At 41.6% G+C, this 21640-nt stretch overlaps 1 protein-coding gene across 2 annotated transcripts in view; it reads left to right on the top strand.

Moving 5' to 3' along the window:
• The window catches only part of tbc1d32 (TBC1 domain family, member 32), a 64922-nt gene that overhangs the window by 40111 nt on the left and 3171 nt on the right, over nucleotides 1-21640 (top strand). For both annotated transcript variants that reach the window (XM_076037558.1, XM_076037557.1), the window contains 6 exons: nucleotides 1025-1108; nucleotides 7458-7524; nucleotides 9563-9678; nucleotides 11127-11281; nucleotides 13211-13351; nucleotides 18766-18954. In XM_076037558.1, coding sequence (XP_075893673.1) covers nucleotides 1025-1108; nucleotides 7458-7524; nucleotides 9563-9678; nucleotides 11127-11281; nucleotides 13211-13351; nucleotides 18766-18954 — 752 coding nt within the window. The remainder of the gene's footprint in view (nucleotides 1-1024; nucleotides 1109-7457; nucleotides 7525-9562; nucleotides 9679-11126; nucleotides 11282-13210; nucleotides 13352-18765; nucleotides 18955-21640) is intronic.

The raw sequence follows: 21640 nt of genomic DNA, 5'->3' as shown, positions 1-21640 counted from the left end.
CAAGAAGCTGGGTCTTTTGAGTGAAGTGAAACTCCTAAGTGGGCACGGAGGGATCCACATTTTGGCATTTGCGTCGACAGCGTTAGTGCCTTTGTGTTTTGCTTTCATAGCGGATGCACAATCCTGCGAGCTAGACACTGCTCCGTTTACGAGCAATGCCTAATTTCCGAAGGCTTTATATGGCAGATCAGAATTTCTCAGCCCATTTATTTCTATCAAAGTGACTCTCGTCGAACACTGAACACATAAGAAGCATTTTGAACCTTAAAGGTGAAGTGGAGATTTTTAAGAAACTGCGACATCAGGTGGTTACATTTTAGTTTGCAGCGCTCTTTCACTTAAGTCCCCTTATAGACTCCGTACCTTCCCTCTTCCGAGCTTGTCAGGGAAGTACAGTAGCCTGCGCACACAAAACATAAAGTGGTTACATTCTAGATTGCAGCTTCTTTCACTCTCTTTCCTCCTCCTGAGTTTGCCAGTGAGCTACGGTGGCCTGGGCATCCAAATCTGGTTACCTCGTCCACCTTCTTCTTCAATGGTTTATTTGAGGTTGCAAGCGTTTCACCCTTAATACGAAACGCGCTGTCAGGCGGGTTGGATTGTCCATCCCCCCCAATATGGCGGTGCAAGATGTCAGCTAACTAGGAGCAATACCCTTGCTCTATGTATATTATTATTTATATATCAGAACCATTCTAAGGGTAGGAAAACCAAATTACTTTTATTGCACTGTGAACATACACTTTTATTTCTGTATTTATGGGCAGTATGTTAAACTTTTACCAATATAAAAATCATAAATGAAACCAAATTTCATACAGTGGACCTTTTAAAATTAAATTTTTTAACCCATTTGTGGTGAAACTGCGCCGCAGGATATTCTGCAAGTCGACATGAACGTTTACCATATTTTCCAAGTTAATTGAATCAAAGCAGATGTGTTAGAATGTCTTAACTGGATTTCTTTTTTTTTAATTATATTTTTTTTAACAACACAGTGTTTATGAGAGCTGTTTCTCCCCAGTGCTTGCTGACCTTCTGGACAAAGTTATCGCCCATCAATCCAACTCCTCTGCTGAGTGCTTCTTCACTTCGCCTCCCTACAAAGGTCAGTGGAGAGGAGAAACACGTTTAGTTTTTTCTTCTTGACAAACAAGTCAAAGGAAAAATAACTCCAAAGGGCACCCTGTGGATCAGTAAACCAAGCCAACATCTTTGTCTACAGGGTATAGAGGGATATAGATTCACAGCCTCAGTGAACTGAGTTGTGGCTATAAAACCCCCTTTAAGCAAATGTAAAAAAAAAAAAAAAGGCTTGGCATAGAAACCTAGATTCAGTATGTGTAATTTGAAGTTGTTCAATTGGTCTTTTTTGTTGTCTTGCAGTGGTGACACTATATCACTGAGTTCAGTTTCAACCTGATGCTGAGTATTGAGAATCCAGGGGAACATGTGTTTATCTTTAATTTGTTTAATTTGGACTTAAATGTTCATTGTCTGTAACTAACATGTCGAATCAGGAAGACGATTCACCTGTGCAGCAGCAGGCATACGTGAGCAGGTCTGCACTAGAATCCTCTCTCTGGGATATCGTCCTGTGGAAAGCGATATGATTTCAGCGAGGGGAGAGAGAACAGCTGCCCTTGACTTGAGTGATTGTGGAGAATGTAAGCGGAATGCTTAAAAATGTCCTGAGCCTGACTGACAATGCCGGGAAACCGTTTCTGTGCTCTCAGCTTGAGGTCTCAGACGCATGCAAACACCAGTGCCAGAGATAGAAGCCCACAGTTTACAAAGTGGAGTTTTTTTTTTTTTCTTTTCTTAACTTGAATACAGATGAAGTACTTGGACTACACTACAAAAAAATCTAAGCAATTGTCTTCTGTTGTGGCAAAAATTAAGTCTTCACTGAAAAATCCAAGTCGGGTTTGCCGACATTTATTTGAGAGTCTCAAAGGCTCCCATCCCACAGAGCCTTCTGTAGAAATGGGAGCGCCCATAGAAGACCACTGCATCCTTTTTATACAGCTTTTGGTGCGTCCTATTCTCAACATCCATTTCTGTTACCCATAAAAAGAACATGGTCAAGCAGAATCAGGTGTGAGTAGACAAACATAGAAAGAACCAGACACGCACAGTTGATGCAGCTCAAGATGCAACTTGAGTATTACAATAAACCTTGTACATGATTATTATGAACATGAATAAGTCACCCATTACATTTCTTCAAGAAATGTTCAAATACAAGAGACATGTAACAACTGTAAATGGCACAGAACAAGTCACCTGCAATGCAGAGCTGAAGGCGGCTGACGTTGAATGATGACCGAACTACCTCAGTGCAGTAACAAAAACGTCATTAACAAGATCAAGGCGTTAGGTGCAAAAGAAGTAAAACTTTTTTTGTCTGGGTCAAATGATCAACATCGGCATCAGTATAAACAAAAGTCTGTTTCGTGACAATTTTGACGGTCCCTGAATTTGTCGCGGTGTTACTCAGAGACCAGATATATGTGGAGCTCTTGCTAGCATGAGAGTTGGCTGCAGGCACCTGTCGAGGATGGGGGGTTTTCCCAGTGGACCACCAGGAAGTGGGGTGGACTTCAAAAGAGTTTCTATTTTCTGCTGCTTTTTCGGGGCAGTGTTTCACCCCGGGTTTCGAGTTCTGAAACGAGTGAATGGTATCGGTGGGTTAGGTAGTTGGCTAGCCAGTGGGCTAAACAAGCTGCTAGTACTGATGGCAGCTCAAAAAAAAAAGAAAAAAAGCAGCTAATTAAGGGATATCCAGGGAATTTGGCAAGCTTGTAATTTTCCCAAAGGTAATAAAGAGCTAATGGCACATTCCACTCATTTTGTTTGCTTTTACAAGAAACACTCACACGCAGGTCAAAAACTGCATGCGTTATTTTTTTTTATTATTTAAAACGAATAACTTAAAACATCAAAGTTATTTCATTTTGTCGAAACAAAATTTGCAAATGTGAACAGTCAGAGTAGAGTACTGTACTGTGTGACCTATTTTTTGATTTTTTTAACTTTTTTTTTTTTAGATCAATGTCCTTACAGTGTGGACGTAAAATGATGTTGAGACAAAAGCTGCTAACTTATCGTGAATGGGTTAAAAAAAAAAATAATAATAATGGTACACTGCATGAAAAAGCCAATATTCTCCACATTCATAATAAGGTTTCAGTGTCCTTTTGATATAACGTCTATATCTTTTATGCTGTATGCAAATAAAAGATCCCTGAGTAAAAATGGAGCAGATTATGAGTAAAACAATTTAGCCGGATGGACTGTCCTGGATTATGGGGCATTAATAATGAGAGGATGACTAATCAGAGGGAGCGTCTGTCTGTCTGTAGGCTCAGCCGCAGTCTAAATAATACATAATAGAGACATAAAATTGGTATGTATGACATGCTCAGCGTGCTTATTTATTATGCATTTGTTTGTGCGGAGAAAGACCGAAATATTTGCCCACAATGTTCTTTTATCCTTGTTGCTGCACTGTCCATACAGAGACACATCTCCTCTAAGGACATGCTGATGAAAATACCCTTAAAGTGAGAATTTGTTTCGATGATTCATTTATTTATATTCACCCCCCTCTGCGAAAGTTGTTTATTTTCTGATGTCTCGAAAAGTCTTTGACACTGCAATTCAGTCGGTGACTCTCATTTAGGGAAGTTGTGTTCAGAAAGTTTCCCTACCTTTATATTTAATGGAAGCACATTGCAGCCACACTGGAAAAACAAAAACGAAAACAGGGCTCAGTATCGAGTTATAACGCCAGCACGAATATCTCTTGCACATTATTTGCAAAAAAACCTAAACAAAGCGTGTGAATAATTTACGAAAGAGGCCACAAGAAGAGAAAAAATATTACAGGAAGGAGATTTATATTTAAGTTTTGATTTCGAGTTTTACGTCAAAATTTCGTGAAAAACGTTGGCATAAAAGAGATGAAATTTCGTTAATAAAGTTGAAATTTCGTGAATAAAGTGGAACTTTCATGAATAAAGTCGATGCATATAAAGGGGAAATTTTGTGAATAACGTGGGAATTTTGAGATTAATGATATGGATGGTGGATTTACCCAGTTACCCACAGCTAAAAGTAAACTGGCCGAAAAGTTCACCCACAGTAATAAGGAAACTGGCGAAAACGGAAGTACTCCACTACACTTGCGCACAAAGCCTTTTGACTTTATTCTCGACATTTTCAATTACGGAGTTCTTCACGGCGACACGGTGGCGCAGTGGTTGGCTCACAGCAAGAAGGTTGTGGGTTCAATTCCGGGGCCCGGGCCTGGGACCTTTCTGTGTGGAGTTTGCATGTTCACCCCGTGTCTGCGTGGGTTCTCTCCGGGTTCTCCGGCTTCCTCCCACAGTCCAAAAACACGCATGTGAGGTCAATTGAATATTCGAAATTGTCCGTAGGTGTGCATGTGAGTGTGAATGGTTGTCTGTTTCTATGTGGCCCTGCGATGAACTGGCGACTTGTCCAGGGTGTCACCCTGCCTTCGCCCTAAGACAGCTGGGAGAGGCTCCAGCAGACCCCCGTGACCCTGAATAGGAATAATCGGGTGTAGAAGATGGATGGAGTTCTTCACGTTGACATTAATTGCCAACGTTAATTGGAAACTTGAAAAAAAAAAAATTAGATCTTCATTTTTTTCTATTCTTGTGGCCCTCATCATCTTCCGTAATAATTGCATTGGTTTTTTTGCATTTTTATTTTGATATACATCTTCTCAAATCATCCTTTCGCTAATAGAATAAATTTTAAGCGGCAACCTCACATCTACAATGAGCTGATTGTGTCATTAGAGTAGGAGTGGAACTTGCGCCTCATGCACGCACGCACATACACACACACCCACTCGCTTTTCCCCTCTAATATGCATTTATTTAATAGCCCCTGAGGAGACCTCGCAGTGGCAGTGGCCTGTTTCAAATTCAGCACTCCTGCAGGCTCGTTCGTGCGCACGCTTGCGCGTGCGGGCGGGAGACACCTACACTCCAATGATCGACGTACGCCCGCGGTCTCGACTCCTCTGCCCCGAAATCAGGCGCACCCATTGTACTGAGAGAGCGGATTCATTTGCCGAGTATTAACCTCTGTCAGTCGGCTGTTCTGAGCTCCGTCTCCTCACCCTTCATGGCAGCGCGTGCTGCAGGCAGCTGTCCGGCGGCCTCATTTATTTCGCTCGCTCGTTGAAATTGCCTTGGCTGGAAACAAAAGAGCGAGCGCCCGTTTTACCCGAGCGTTGCATCTTAACAGCTCACGCGGAGTTCTGCGCTTTTCTCAAATGAAGCTCCGGTTAAGTGTTTTTTTTTTTTTTCCTTTTTCTGGCCACCTTTTGCCCACACTTTTAAATCACATTCTTCTTCTTGGACAGCACACTTTTAAAGCTGAAATGAAGAAAGTGAAAAGGACATGATGGGTGTGATTTGTATCTGTTCATTCACAGTTAAAAGGGTCTAAAGGGCAAAACCCATGTGGTCTATACATTTAGAGTGAAACTCTTTCCACACGAGAACTACAAAATTCATTCCATTGTAACTTGATTCTTCAAACTCTTTATATTTAAACCACAGGGTGAAGTACATTGTTCTTTTAAGACTTCAACCCTATGAATGTCAATGTGGAAATGGCTCAGCAGCCCATTTTTAGGCTCATGGAAATCAGCCTCAAATTTAGATGTGACATCACGAGGCCCAGTGATCCCACTTCAAAGCCAGTTATTTTTTCTCGTCAAAATAAATTTAACTTAAATCTTCTTTTTAATCCTTTTTTCTTTCCTTCTAAATACTGAGAGCCAAGTAATACCAGCAGTTGTCCAACCGCCTTTTCATTCTGACCTTTTTCTTTTCCCCCCCAATTATACTTTAAGGTGATAATGGTTGCAATTAATACGGTGCTGAGAAGACAGGGGACGGCAGAGAGAAATAATAAAAGCGTGTAACGTTTTTGTCTTTATTAGACAGTAAAATGCAACAGGACATTTTAGAGATGGTAATCTCAATGGATTGGTGGGGGTGTGGGGGGTGGAAATATGGCACAAGTTGCCCTGGCACTGATTAATGCTTTCATCACAAGCCATTTGCTCTGGCTTAATGCAAGACGATGAAGATTTGATGGGCTGTAATTAATCCACAGTGACCAGCTTGAATTTCTCCCATTACTGAACAATCATCTGGACATGTAGACTGTCCATTTGCATCTTGCACGGCGCCACCCGCGAATTGAATTCCGAACCATTTGCTTTGTCAAGGATAACACAAGTAGCTTCTTGCGGTAATTGCAAAACTCTTTTCATCACTTTCCCACCACCTGTCTAAAGACGGTGGCTCCATTACCAGAAAATGTGAAAATATTATTTTCCCCCTGAAGCCAGGAGGGCGTAGAGGCATCTTACAAAGCAAAATGCCAGTTCTCCCGCTGTTATTGCCTCGTTTATTGTTCACTCTGCTCTATAACAACTCCAAAAAACTAATATATTAAGTAAAAGCCCTTGAGAGCAGCTGGCGAGGCTGATAGCTCAACGATCGGAACAGAGCTGCAGCCTGAAGATCTAAAGCCCCCGTGCTCCAGTACTTTGAGCTGCATCAATGTCTAACTGCGAAGGACCAACTCCACTGATAAAGTCTGGAGATAAAGAGCTTTCTTTTTCGGGTTCATGTTATCATGCCGTGCTCTTCAGCCCAAACTCCATCACACCATAAAAAGCCTCCTAAATCCTCTGCTTGGAACCATCAAAATGGTGCATTAAGTTTAATTAATCGCGCTGAATATAGCCCAAGTCACCTTGCCATTGGGCAAAATCTACAAAATTGCCAGGAAGTCCCATCACATCTCTTAAAAATAATGGAGTCGAGAGAAAGATACAGCATCTGATTTACCTCCTTATCAATGATAAATGAAAAACAAACTGAAAAAAACTAAAACTTTCAAAACTGTTTAAAAAAATGACAGGGAGGATCCAGAACCAATACCAGTATCAGGTATCGGTACCGATACCGGTGTTGAGTACTCTGCTCGTACTCCTAAAATATGTGCCGATACCAGTTGTATATGTATACACATGGCAATTTTGTAGTATTTTAGTTTGTACTGCAGTGACACAGAAAGTCATGCCTAATCGGGTACTCGGTATCAGTGAGTACTGAAATGCTAGAACTTGTACTCCTTCTGTAAAAAAGTGGTATCGGTACATCCCTAAAAAAAAAAAAAACCACAGTCACAACTGGTGCCTGTAGGACAAGCAGTTATCCGTCCTTCCCGGTGGCAAACCACCATCCACTCTTACATTTGCACATGCATATTCACATCTTCACCAATTAGCCTCCCATGGATGTCTTTGGTCTGTGGGAGGGAATCGCCTCTCGACGGGTCTTGCCTGCTTTTGCCATAATCACCTCCTTCCCTTTCAATGACTTGTTTTTTTGCAGTCGAGAAGCATGTGGAAGGTACTTCATCGTCGCCTGTGGAGCAGCTGGGAGTCGACGCCTGCCACAGGTATGTCCTTTCAATAAGGTAAAGAAAGGGTCTGCAGCATGTAAAGCTGCATTTCTTGAGGCCAATTTCTCGCAGCAACAACCTGATGAGGAGTGTGAAAACTGTGACGAATTACGATCTTTATTCTGGCTACGTTCGACGACGATGTCTTCTCACATGACTGACGTCACAATCTGACATTTCAGTTTAGCCGAGCTATTAGCAACATTAATTCGTATACGTACAAATGTAGCTCTTAAATGATATTTTGCATTGCTACTTGCAATGTTATTCAAAAGTATTAACGGCCCAGACTGTAAATAAATATAGTTTGGATCATGACATACAATGTGAATTACAAAGCCCTCCCCACTTTTTTTGGGGGGGGGAGTACACTTGCTCAAACCTTTCTAGGGTGTCCACAAGAAAGGTGAACTAAATTCATGACAGAATCCAGATGCGTAGTGATCAATAGCCAAACTGTGAACGTATTTAAATACATGCACTTTACGCGAAAAGCGTTTGAAATAAAAGCAGACGTTGAAGTGTTTTGTTTGGCTCAAACACCTCGACTTCCACTTTGGTTCATTCGAGTTTCCTCAATTACTGACAAGAAGCAATTCGACAGTGAAATTAGATCTCACCTGAGAGCCAACTTCCCCCACCTCAATTTTCCATTCTGCTTTCCCACAAGCTCTGATATGCTATGATAGGGAGGTAGGTCATAACAAGTATATGCCCCAACAAAGCCATCTAAGAGCTGTTTTCCATTGAACAAGCGTGTATTTTTTTTTTAGGGGTCCAGTGGCCAGATCTGAGTTTTTCGCGTCTTGGGCTCTGGTGTAGCATTTTTGTGCAATTGATTATTGGAAAAACTCCACATTTCAAGACAAATGATCCTTTTACGTTCTTACTAAAACTCTCACAATTGCTTAACCAAGAGTGCCTCTAGCCTGGGAGTAGTATCAGTGATGTCATTGTCCCTTTATGACATCAAAACGGCCTTGTTTCCAAAAGTGTGTTATAGTACACACTTTCTGAAAAACAGATCAAGCAATAGGACTAAAATAATGATTTTTCTTTCAATTGTGGACCAATTAGAGTCGTGCAGTAATGACTTCCAAACAAATTTCATTTCGGACCACAATACAGAAAGGTTTCTGTTTCAGATGACATCGTTGCTGTTAAGTAATCTGTGAAGACACACTGACCTGTTCAAATATTCCACTCTGCCGAGTTTCAAGCGTCCTCCATTTATTACATAGAATCTGAATTCTCCATATTTTTGGTGTGAATAATATTCAGTCTGTTCTATATTTCCACCACAAGTCGGACCTCCAACTCGTGGTAGTCCTCTCACACAGCGTGTTCCCCTGTCCTTAATGATACCCCGCTGCAGCATCTCACAGCAGACGTGCTGCACCATCTCACAGCAGACGTGCTGTACCTCTCCCGAGCTACACTCGGTTAAAAAAACTTGAGAGAAACCGAGTGCCATGTTTGCATTTTGGTGCCAATATTGCACAGCATGCGGAGCCTTTCCTGCGCAGCACGGTGCCTGAAAGGATTTAAAGCGCGAATTTGTAGAAAATCTCCCATTAGAGGTCCCCGAGTTGACTCCCTGAGTTAAATCTGACTGCTTTGCTTCCGTTGAATTGAATTGAACTTCGATGGGTCTATTTGCACAATGCCGACACTTTTCTTTATCCCTTTGTGAACTCCAATAGTCGGATAAAAAGTAAAAGATAAATGAGATAAAAATGTGTTTAAGGGTCCTATTATGAAAGAAATGGCTTATTCGGCCGTTTAACATTTTCTTTTTGCATTACCGGCTCGCTAACTAACACATAAAGTATGAAAAATGACAACGTGCGTATTTTCAGATTGGCTTCTTCCTTGTCTCCTGCCTTGAAACGAGCGGTTCGGACATTGCTCGACTTTCTACGATACAAGTCCAGCTGATTATCGTAGTAATAGCATGGTAACGTGCTGCGTTTACTGTAAACAAACAACAAAACAAACATCAAGTCTGAATCTTCATCTTCATCTCCATCTCCAGGTACGGCAGCTTCCTCAAGCTACTCAAGCAAGACTCCGCGGTTGAGCTGGCGCTGCTCATGAAGCACATCAAGTTGTTCTTGTCCACGCAGAGAGTCAAAGCCACCTCAGACCTCCGTATCCTTTGCAGAAATAGTCGTTTTCACAAGTTAAACTTTTTTTTGGGAGGTAGCCTGTATCTTCTGTATTAGTAGTGAGTGTTGCATCTAGTGATCTCGGCAAATTGGGTATTATCAGCTTGTAGATTTTTGAAAAACACGGCGAGTCTAGTTAGTTAAAGGTTTTATTCTTACGAGTGTGATCACTTGCAGGCACGCATATGAACAAAACTGCATGACTGCGTGTGGGTCAATGGCAACTATTTCACCGTGTTAGCAAAGATAGATACTCTATCCAAACAAGTCACTTATTTAATCTTGTTATCTTCATATATTTCCATCCTTGTTTATGCAAAGGCGAATGGCCACTAGTTTCGCCAGAAATGCTCCCAGTGTGAGTTTACACACATTGAAGTGGCCACACTGATTAATTTCACTGATTATCCGGTTAATTGAAGGCTAATATTCTCATCGTTTCTAGTCAGGAGTGAGAAATTAAAATAGAGGGCTCATGGCACAGACCTATTCTGAACCTATGAGGCCTTGTTGTGCACAAAACTCATTGGTTAAATTTTATGGAATCACAGCAGATTCTTTTGACTCGACTCTCTCAGTTTTAAGACCATATAAACCACAAAATGGTGCTGCAACTAGATAAACAGCTCTCCTATCTTGCACTTTCCTGAAAGGAGATAATGGTCTGATTTTTCAGCGTTAACTGGCTGCTGAAGCATTACTGGATCCCCAGCTGCTACTCAGCGGCTGCAGTATCAGATGACACAAGAGTGTTTAACACCACATCGATACTCATTTTCTTGGGATAGCCACAGTTTAGCTTTTATATAAACTCAACACAAAACATTTGGAACTTATTCATATCTCTGTTTTTTTTTTTTTTATAATAGCCTTGGCATTGTATCTGGTAAACTTTGATACTTGCTGCTTTCTTTTAATGATGATGCGGCATTTCTGTAATGATTCTTAGTGGATGAGGTCATATGAAAAACAATGTGTCAATTTCCCTTTCATTTCAATTTAACATTTATACTTTAAGCTGTTCACCCGATCTTTATTGACTCTACACGAACAATTGTTTTGTACTGCTTGGGGAGTTCGATGTATCAGTAACAGTGAACAAACTTTATAGTGATAACCGCTTCAGTGTGAATGATGGGGTGACAACAGAGATATGGCTAACAAAACATACATATTACATTTTGGTTTGACAAATAATAATATTTACCAATTTAGCTGTAGAATTCAATCGCTAACTTTTTTAAATTGTTAGTTGAGAGAATCATGAATTTGTGAATTCAAGTTATTCCATCTGGACAAGTTTTTTTTTTTTTTTTTGTCTTTTTTCAGGGTTCCTTGCATAAAAAAAAAGAGTTTTGGAGCAACTGATATGAACCATAATCTTTGATAACTTCCAACCCGTCCTTTGGCTTCTTTAGCTGTTCCTTCCAGCCCCTGAGCAGGATGTTTATCCAGGCCACGACTGGCTGGCCTCCACGGTCTTCCTCATCATGGCCGGAGACATGGAGCGCTCTCTGAGCTTTCTGCTCAGCCTGTCCTCTCTGCTTGTCTCTGCCTTCATCTGGCCAGCCAGGATACATGCCTCTGTGGGTACACCCGCCCCTGGCGCAGGGGAATATGAGCGTACCTGAGACCACACCGTATCCCCACTGTAGATAGGCACAGTTAATGTATATGCTGCAGAAGTCCGTGTGAATAGCACCAGTAACAGTGCGTCCACTCCACAGAGAGGACGCAAAGGTGGAAAATGTCGGAAAATGCGCCTGGGCGCATACCCGACTCATTTGGGTATATTCTAATTAGTGCTGTCAAGCGATTAAAAAAAAAAGAGAGATTAATTAATTGTGATCTGTAATTAATTAATCTAATTAATCTAATTTTAAATCTCAACCTAAAATCGCCATTGCAGGCAATGTGCTCATATGGAAGGGCTCTCATGGCAGCCAGCATGTTTGCTGCACCTGGAGCAGCCAAACTTGAGCTGCTTCGGTGGTAAGCAAACTCCTTCTTGCAAAGAACACACATGACTCTACCTTTATCAATCGTTCCGTCAGGGCGTTTTTTAAACGTAAAATTCCCATTCACTGGACCAGAAACTTTCACGTGCTCCTCCATTTTCCCTCCTCCTCTCCACTACTCACCGCTCCTCCCCTTGTCTGCCCAACTACAATGGGAGCCTGTCATCGTATGCTAAATAAACCCAAACACAATGACAGCCAATCAATGTCCACTTCAAGGTGTGATACACCTTGTTTTCCACCCCTAACAACGCAGGCACAAGAAGCCCACCACACAAACACGGATTTTATGATTTTAAAAAAAACTACCCCCAACAATAAAGTTAGAGATGAAAAAAAAATAGATTAAGCGATTAAAAAAAAATAACGCTCTAAATAGGCATGTAATTAATTAATCGCGATTAATGCGATAATTTGACACCCCTTATTACAATTAGTCGTTTGTGCGCGAAAAATGACCGGAACTACGAAGAAAGAAAGTATTCTGTCAGAAATTGTACTTCTGGTAATTGAGGCGTGCACGTCATAACATCTGACAATCTGTTGCGCAAATTGCGGTCAGGTTACTAGAGCGCAATTTGCGATTCCGACTCCTCAGGTGCCGCGTTTCTGGGCGTTTTTGCGCCTGCATATCGTTTGCGCAGAAACCTTTGCGGATACGATTACGGCCGCTAAGTCGCGGCAACACGCGTCGCAAATTTACCGCTGCGCTCCTTTCTTTGTGAATCTGGCCCTAACTGTTTAAAATGCAAAACTAACTGCATCTCATGCCCTCATTGTTGAACGGCAATGGTTAGCATTTGAATGCCTTCAGTTCCACTCGATTGTCCCGATTTATTCTACTCTCGTCAAAGCACAAACACTCTGCGAATGTCGCGAGTTTGTTTTTTCTCGTCGCGTTTCGCAGAGTGTTTTCCAGACAGACTGTGTCCTAAATTTTCCGCGGCGTAAAAAAAAAAAAGACAACAGGATGTTTTTCCTTAACTTGGACGCGGCCGAGTGAAAGATATAAACGATGGAGGAAAGAGAGAGAACAAAATAGTGTCAAAAGAACCCGTGCTTGTCGGTGGGTTCCTACGTGGACGGCATGCACTTCCAATCACGGCAAATTGCAGGGCGGACGTGAGGCACTGATCTGCTTTGCTGCCATTACACCAGCTTCTCCCATCCCGTCGGCTCTCGTCAAAGTCAATTACCAGCTCGATTTGACTCGTCTGAGCGCGCATTACACGCTCTCGGCCCGTGTGATGCAGACACGCAGTCATTAGCCTCAAACCCAACGGCGCGGCCGATTCAGTCGATATGACGGAAAACGAAAAAGGGCACAAATAATTAAGAGGCGGCGGCGAGCTCAGGATGCCCAAAAAGTCGTGGCCCTCTCGACTCTTCTGTCTACATCAACTGACTTGACACGAAGCATCAGTCTTTACTTCTATATGTCAATTTATTTCAGTGGTACAAGCAACGTTTATATGTTTTGTGCGTTTTTCATGACAGGTTCACGTCTGTGCGGAAATAGCTGAATCGGGAATCACCCCACTTTACTGGTGCACAGCTCATTATGTGGAGATGCTGCTGCAAGCTGAAGTTCCTCTGGTCCACTCTGCCTTCCGGATGTCTGGCTTCACCCCGTCTCAGGTACGACACATGTGAACAGCTGCCATGGGAATGTGTTCCAAGTCTGACATGAATCGAAAATGCTGGCACTTTGTTTTTTTTCCTCAAATGAGCTGTAAAGTAATCAAAGAAGAACAAAGGAAGAACAAGGCCTTCCTTTGTGATTTTTATTTATAAAATCTCATATTCTCAATCATACATCACGAGAAATGGCAAGAAGGTTTGAATGAAATTGAAAAGCACCAATATTAGGGACAAAACACAAAGACCAGATTACTCTGACTAATGGAAACCAAAAGCTTTTCCCTTTTTTTATGTAGTGAACAGATCAACTTTAAGTCTGACATTTAGCTGAAATGGTTGCATTTTACCGATGACTGTTGTGAGCAATTATCTCTTTGTCCTCAGCATTTATTTCCAGCTCGTTCGTATATCAGCCACCTTGAAGTGGAATTTTTGCAGACAACAGAATGTCACTGAAAAGTTACAATGACGTAAAATTAATTTTCTAGGACCTTTTTCTTCTTTTGCAAGGTCTTTTGTATCACTGTTAACAAGTCTCAAGCATTATATTATATTATTATATTATATATCAGGAAAAAAAAACACTCTAAAAGTATGAAAGCTCTATATATCATAGTTTGGCCATTATGGAGAAAAACAGGTATAATTAGATTATACATTGTAATTCTCATATATTACAATCATGGGATATCAAATTGATATATGTGCACCGTATATATACGTAATCTGAACCGTTGGCACCTTCGCTCAGAGTTTATGGGGGTTAGTTTTTTATGCAGATTTCACTTTAGTCCTTTCTAAAATACCCAAGCAAAGCCTTGACAGTGAATCTTCACTCAAAAAGTTGGATCTGTGCTTCTTGGCTCGTGATACCTTGGGCAAAAATTTCTCTCCCACAAACAAGGTTGTAAAAGCAAAAGGCGGTGGGTTCACCTTGAATCCTTTTATGTTTTGTCCTGTGATCCCGTTTTTCGGCGTGCTGTCAGTCGACAGTTGAGGCGCACATAGCGTCAAAGGGGGCAGAGTAATACCTCAGCATCAGCTCAACCATTTTGCTGTTCAAGGCAAATCATGGGAAACCGTCAGATGTGGAAATACGTTTCTGAAAACTTTGAGAGGTTGAACGCCCCACAAAGATGCGGAAGGAAATGCAAAAAAAAAAAATGTGACTGTTGTTATGTAGAGTTTGTGTGAACATCTGTTTGTCGCACGCAATGAGACAGGAGATGTGTTCTGAATAGTGAGCTTCTTATTATAGCTTAGTTCTTGATGTTAAAGGAACAAATCCTTCCCTGGAAATGTTACATTTTTCTTTGCTTAGTTTAAAATCCTATTCTACCAGGGATACAAACTCATAATTATACCACTCTTACACGGTTCAAAGAAAATGATGACCAATTATTGCATTCGGTCTGTTTGCAATGACAACATGACTACTATTTATTCATGTCTTAAAGGTCCAATGTGTAAAATTTGGCCTGATTCATGATTGTTATATTGGTAAAAGCTTAACATACTGCCAATAAATAGATCAATAAAATTGAATACTTGTAATTTTGGTTTTCTTACCCATAGAATGGCCTTTATTTATACATAAGAATATACACATAGCAAGGGTCTTGCTTCCAGTTAGATGGAGGCAAGACCCTTGCTTCCAGCTAATTGGAAGCTAACTGGATGCATCACGCACCGCCATCTTTCTGAGGCAACTAGTGTGGACAATCTAGCCGGCCTAACAGCGCATTTCGTAATTAAGGTGAACGCTTACATCTTCAAATAAACCAACGAAGAAGACAGTGGTCGATGTTTCAGTGTGCAAGCCATTATAGTTTACTGGCAAGCTCAGAAGGGGGTGGAAGGAGGTGAAAGATCTAAATCTAAAATGTAACCACTTCAAACCCCTGTTTCTTCTACAAAATCTTCAAATATTACCTAAACCTTTAAGAAATGGCCGACTTAGAGCTGATTCTGAAAGAACTGATAGGCTTTTACAAAGAAAATGAAGACTCTCCGGGGACATTGAAAGAAGAAATTTGGAAAATTAATGCAAGGTTGGGTGAAGTGGAAAGAAGACTTGCGGAATATACATGATGAGGTTATTGCAGAAAAGCTTGAAGGTACCAGGGAAGATGGGTGGGCAAATTAATGAATTGAAGAGTCACTCCAAGCGTGAAAATACAAGGATTTATGGGGTTTCAGCGGGGACAGCGAGAGAGTTACCGACCATAAGACCCTGCACCCGCCAGATAGAAAGGCGGGCACACCGCTTGCTTGCTCTGTGGCCACCGCCCTGCTCCATCATTGTGACGTTTTTTAAGCTCCAAAATGAAAGTGGCTCTGCTCCACTAGCCATGGCAGAGGAAGGGACTCACCTGGCAAGGAATCACATAGCATTGGACCACTACGATCTACCGCTCACCCCCCCAAAAAAAAAACGAAGAAGAGAATACACAGAGGTCCGCATGGTCTTAAAGGAAAACCAAATCCAATTTCAGAGCCTCCACCCGGTCGGGGCGTGTGTGAGATATGACGATGGAGCCAAGATTTATGAGTCAACAGAGGAGGTGACTGAGGATTCAGTCGGCCGAGGCTACACTTTAATTATTGAACCATCGGAGACGCTAATGGAGCGGGTACAATGGGAGTGGAACAGGCTGGAGAGCGGCTGCAGCTTACAAGCAGAAGCTTCGCGCCTCAGGACCTCACTGACACCCAGCAGGCAGCACGACAGCAGAAACCTGTCTTCTCGTCTGGAACTGACTTAATCATCAGCTCTCTTGGACAAGAGAGCTCACAGTGTTTACTCTAGATTGGCTACAGACTTTAAACATTTTAAAAAAGACCTCAGAATAGAAGAGTGTGAAAAGTAGTTTTGCCAGTGTGATCATAAACTAGCAAAACTTTTTGTCATAAAACTATCTGTAAAAACTGAAAGAACTGTCTATGTGACAATCTGGTGGTTTAACTCAAACATTTTAAACGACCCAAATATCAAAGAAAAATAGAAAGTTTAAATTGGGTATATTTATAGAGTCTAATAATAATGGGATTACGCCATAAAATACTCTGGGAATAAAAGAAAAGTGAAACAACAAAACAACATAAACCTATAAGACAAATTAAGAACATTTACAAATTATCTCACTCTAAAAGCCTGGCAGATGAGAACAAATAAGATTTTAAAAAAAGAAAAAGATGTAAATGGACATAAAATATTTGTGCATGTATCTCATGTGTGGACATGTATCTGTATATATCTGTGTGGATGGAGAATGATGACCACCAAATTGATTCTTTTTTAAAAAAAATCTGTATTACCTCTGTTATATACCAAGGGTCGCAAATTAAGAAAATGATAGATTCATATCTGAAATAACACCAAAAGAATCACAGTCAGTTTGGAGGCTCAAAGGAATACCCCGAGGACTGATGGTTTCTCCGCGCAGTGGTGCAAACTATTGCAGCACCAATTAGTTCCAGTGCTACTAAAAACATTTAATTGGGTGCATAAAAAAAAAGAGACCGATCCCGTCCTCATGGGGATTATGTGGATGCAATAATCTCCATCATATCTGAGAGCCGTCCCTCTCCAAACTTTCCCGTGAATTGTTGATCATTAGCCAGGCTCCCTTATTCAGGTAAAAAAAAACGATTGATACTGAAACTTAAATCTCGTTAGCGGCAGTCAGGTTGGCTAGATTATTTTCCAAACAGCTGGCGGTCTTTTCTGCCTGTTTTTTCCCCACAACTGAAAAAAGCTGATTAGTCACGGAGCCCATGCAAACGAAGGTCGAATTAAAACGCTTTTGCGTGGCAGTTGGCAACATTTTTCTGATACTGCCAGCTTCTCGAGGACGCGGGGGAGGATGGGAGGATGTGGGTGCTCACCTGGAGCCTATCCCAGCTCTCTTTGGGCAAAGGCGGGTTTACACCCAGGACAAGTCGTCAGGTTATTGCAGGGTCCCATAGAAAGAAAAACAACCATTTGCACTCGCACTCAGCCCTACGGCCAAATTGGAATTCCCTCTTCTCCTCGCGCTCAGGTTTAATTGAACTGCAGTAGTGAAGGCAGTATGGAGTACCCATAGAGAACACGCAAACGCCACACTGAAAGGCCGTCTGACCGAGTGATCGAACCTCCAACCTTCTAACCACTGCTTCACTGTGTCAGCCCAACTGCCAATACGGATATGTCATATTTCGCCATCAAATATTTAGCAGCACTGCCACTGGGCTTGAATGACGACTCTAATAGAATTGTGAAACTCAAGGCGGAGCGCTGCGAAGCTGCTGCAGATGAAATGCGATCTGTCCTACTGGTTCCCGTCATCACATGTGCAGCAGCGCTCCGAACAGGCCGGACAGTCTTCAGAGACTTATTACAGCAAGCCAGCCTTTCATTAGGGAGCTACTCCACAGTGCGAGTGCTTAACATTCAGCGTCCTTCCAAGGCTGATGTAGCCTGTCAGACGGATCTCAGCTCTGAATGCCTGTTTGTGGCACGAGGACCACAAGAAAGGCACAAATTAATCAATCAGTAAATTCAAAGGCAGAGTCACCTTTGACACCCTAACGATCATCAACACCCACCATCCCACAGCTAGCACTCACAACAGAGTGAGGAATATGTTTCCACTGAGAAAAAGAGCTCTTGGTTACAGAAAGCAAACCCCCCCCGAACACTAATTTCTTTTATTTGTCTATTGCTTTTTATTTGCTTAATTCAGTGCTTGAGGGTTGAATGCAATTCAACCAAAAGTCACCGGGCCATCGTTCCTTTGTAATTATTTCTTTATTTAAATTGCCTCTTGTGTAGTCGTCGAATACATGGGTAGCTACGTTTCCATTACCCCTTGAATTGCGCAAAACCTAAGTATCGCAATAAAAAAGTGGTCATGGAAAACGCCTAAACTTCGAAAAACCTCTCAAATATCGGCAAAAAAGTTTTTACGCTCTCATGAGGTAGTTTTTCAAACGTATTGATATTGAGGTATAGCGCTAAAGTGTGTCATGGAAACACTTTTTTCGCATTTACACGTCAGCGGATGTGACGCATGGGGTCACGTGACCAGTTCACTTCAAGTGAAAATTGAATATATATATTTTTTAGAAGCTCTCCAATTGCTTAAACAGCATGTGGCGTCTTTAGATGATGTCTAAACACCCATTTATGTGTGTATTAGACGATATGGATCTCAGCACTCGCAAACTCCAAAAATAATAAAAGCTGCCTTCACACAGGAGACTGTTTGCTCTCGTTTTCATTTTAGAGAGGCTAATGCTTCTTTTGTACCCGCTTCATGCAGGCGATCAATAATATTTCATTTTGCTTGTTCATTCTCACTAATGGAAACGGACAATATAATCCTGTCAGCCACTTAACAGTTTGGTCCCTCCCCCCCCCCCGACAGATGTGCCTCCACTGGCTGACCCAGTGTTTCTGGAACTACCTCGACTGGACCGAAATCTGCCACTACATCTCCACCTGCGTCATACTGGGTCCTGACTACCAGGTTTACACGTGCGTGGCCATATTCAAGCATCTGCAGCCTGACATTCTGCAACGGACACAGTCTCAGGAGCTGCAAGTCTTCCTCAAGGTGAGATCAGATATCAGATGTCCCGCTAAAGAGCGGGCTGGCCTTTTCACCAAGGCTGCCTGCATGAGTGACAATGCCCAGTGAGAAAAGTACAAACTCGCGTGGGGTTTTGCCTGAAAGTGTGAAGCAAATAAGATTTTGGTTTCAAAAATAATAATAATAGTGATAAAAAAAAAAAAAAATGAGGGGGTAGATGGGTTTACAATGTAAAGCAACAGTTGCAATGGCAATAGGGTATTTTATTCCTCAATTTCAAGGGCTCCCTCTGCTGGTCAAACAAACACCTGAAACGACTCCATTTGTTCGTATTTGTACAGTGTTGTTGGGATTAATCCATAAAAGTAATCCAACTACTGATTACTCTTTTTAAAAGTAATCTAATTACTCCTTTAACTACTTTGTTTAATAAGTAATCAATTACTAATTACTTTCAATAAAAAAGATAAAGTAACAGTTGCTCAGTGCTTTGGAGTTAACTTTATTAAAGTGCAAATTTTGCAATTCCAAATATTGCCTCTATCCTCTTGACACGATTGAATGTTGCCGGAGTACTGGAGCCGCCGTAGCTCACTGGCAAACTCGGGAGGGCGAGGGGGAGTGAAAGTCTAAAATGTGACCACTTGATTTTGTTGTTTCCTCTTAAAAATCTTAACTTTAACCTTAACATCACAACCCATTCCTGGATGTCTCACTCTGCCAACATCCAAAAGCCACATTAAACAACACCGCTGAATAAAACACAGCTTGACACAAAATCGCCCAGCATCATTATTCATCAAGCGCTTCACTTAGTCTTTTCTCTGGCTGATCGCTCTGGTGCTAACATCACCATGCGCCACCCCCCCCCCTTCTGACACTTTTGGTGAATAAATGATCAGTTATGACTGAGTTTTTTTTTTTATGTGAGGAAGATCACCTAATGAGCTGTACCGCTACATTTTTCAGCAAGAAGAGCTCGCAGACTTTCGTAGTCCTCGTGCTGAGCGGAGCTGAAAATTTGAACATCTTAAGGTTGTGCCTTCCGTGCCCTTCTATGACACCCTCTGCAGGAACAACACAGAGAGAATACATAGAAGATACTTAATGCTTTGAGGACTTTTGGTGAAGAAGAAAAAAATAAACAAACAAATAAATAAATAGTTTTTCAACTGCACATTTTTCTTGGGAGCTCATCCACCGAGTTGTGCTGGTTAAATTAACGCTCTTTAGAAAAGGGACATCAAGTGTATTTTCTTTTTTTTTTTAAATCTTCAGCTGATTCGGGTGATTTTGGTCTTTTTTTTTTTAAGCGGAACTAATGTGCAAAATGCTTTAAGGTGCTTAAAACAGTGCTTCATTAACTCTGACGTAGAGAACATGAATGACCTTGTGAGATATTAAGGTTTATACACTGTACCTGATTAAAGTTAGGACATTAAATTGCACACTGCTTCATGTATCCTTTTTTTCTCCTTTCTACTTCAGCCTCTAAATCTTGTAGCTCGACCAAACGTACCAAAGATGAGTTCTGCCGTTTGCAGAAAATGCCGTTTTGATCATCCAATACGATTCACTTTACGAAATCCTCAACATGTTCAGCTGCCTTCCCGGAGCCTGTTTTACTTTCTGCAAGCACAGCGTGCGTTAGCACCAGACCCGCAGTGCAGGGCTCAGAAATTATAGATCCACTATATTTGGAGTGGCTGCTATGGTACACAGTAAAAACCCTTTATTAAAATCACTATATCAAATCAGACGTCTAACTTGTTACGGCGCGTGATTAAAACGATTCCTTCTCTTCTGAAATAACTTTTAATGGACCAATTCGCTTTTGCCCCTCATAATCTCAGGAGTCGTCATTCAGACTGGGAAGTAATTTCTTCATGACATTTCTGTCTTTTTCTCCCAACAGTCCTGCCTCTGGAGTCGCCGTTTGCTCCTTTTGAAAACTTTCAATGACTCTGTTGGGCCGTCGCCCAGTTCTTGTTTCCGACTTGATACTTTTGTGGATGTCGAAAAAAGATTTCCGAAGGACCAAAAGTTAGAATTCCGAAGATTCCAAATAGCACAAAGCTGTACCCATGCTAACAGATTGCACTGGTTTGTTGTTGTTTGTGTGTCATCCAGTAAAATGGCATATACAAAAGGCAACAGATGGGTGGGAACCACCCTATTTACATAAGGGGTTTCGCGAGTGTTCCTGGCTTCCACCATGATGACTAGAGAGCAGAGTGATCACATAAAATAAAATGCATCTATGGAATTGTAGCCCAGGACTGACAGTCTCACGGGAGTCGAGAGCTGCGTCCCCTGTGGCAGCCGCTGAGACGGAACACTCAGGTTTGTTTGAGAATAATCACCGTCCGTGCCCGCTCTTGGCGGCTCTGTCTCTGTTAGAAATAGGCCACAATGTATTCATTTTTGATCAAGGTGTTTTTCTCTATGTTAATTACTGCAGGAAAAATAATGTAAATGTATACCTCCAACGGCTCATGAGAAATGGCTTTGAATTGGATTATCTGCAGCCCACAGCATTTAGTACTTATTCATGTTAATTAGCATAGTTGGGTGGCATTTCCTTGAAAAATAAACACATTTTGGTGGGACCATTGGACCGTCATCAACAATTTGCTTTTCACTTACAATTTGAGCGGCTTTCTTAAAGGTTAAGTGTGTAAGATTTGGAGATTTTGAAGAAGAAACCCCT

The sequence above is a fragment of the Nelusetta ayraudi genome, unplaced genomic scaffold, assembly GCF_046127955.1.
Source record: "Nelusetta ayraudi isolate G7.1 ecotype Tasmania unplaced genomic scaffold, CSIRO-AGI_Nayr_v1 ptg000052l, whole genome shotgun sequence".
In the NCBI taxonomy this organism is placed as follows: Eukaryota; Metazoa; Chordata; class Actinopteri; order Tetraodontiformes; family Monacanthidae; genus Nelusetta; species Nelusetta ayraudi.
Note: the sequence above shows the minus strand (reverse complement) of the source record. Positions and strands in the feature narration are given on the sequence as shown.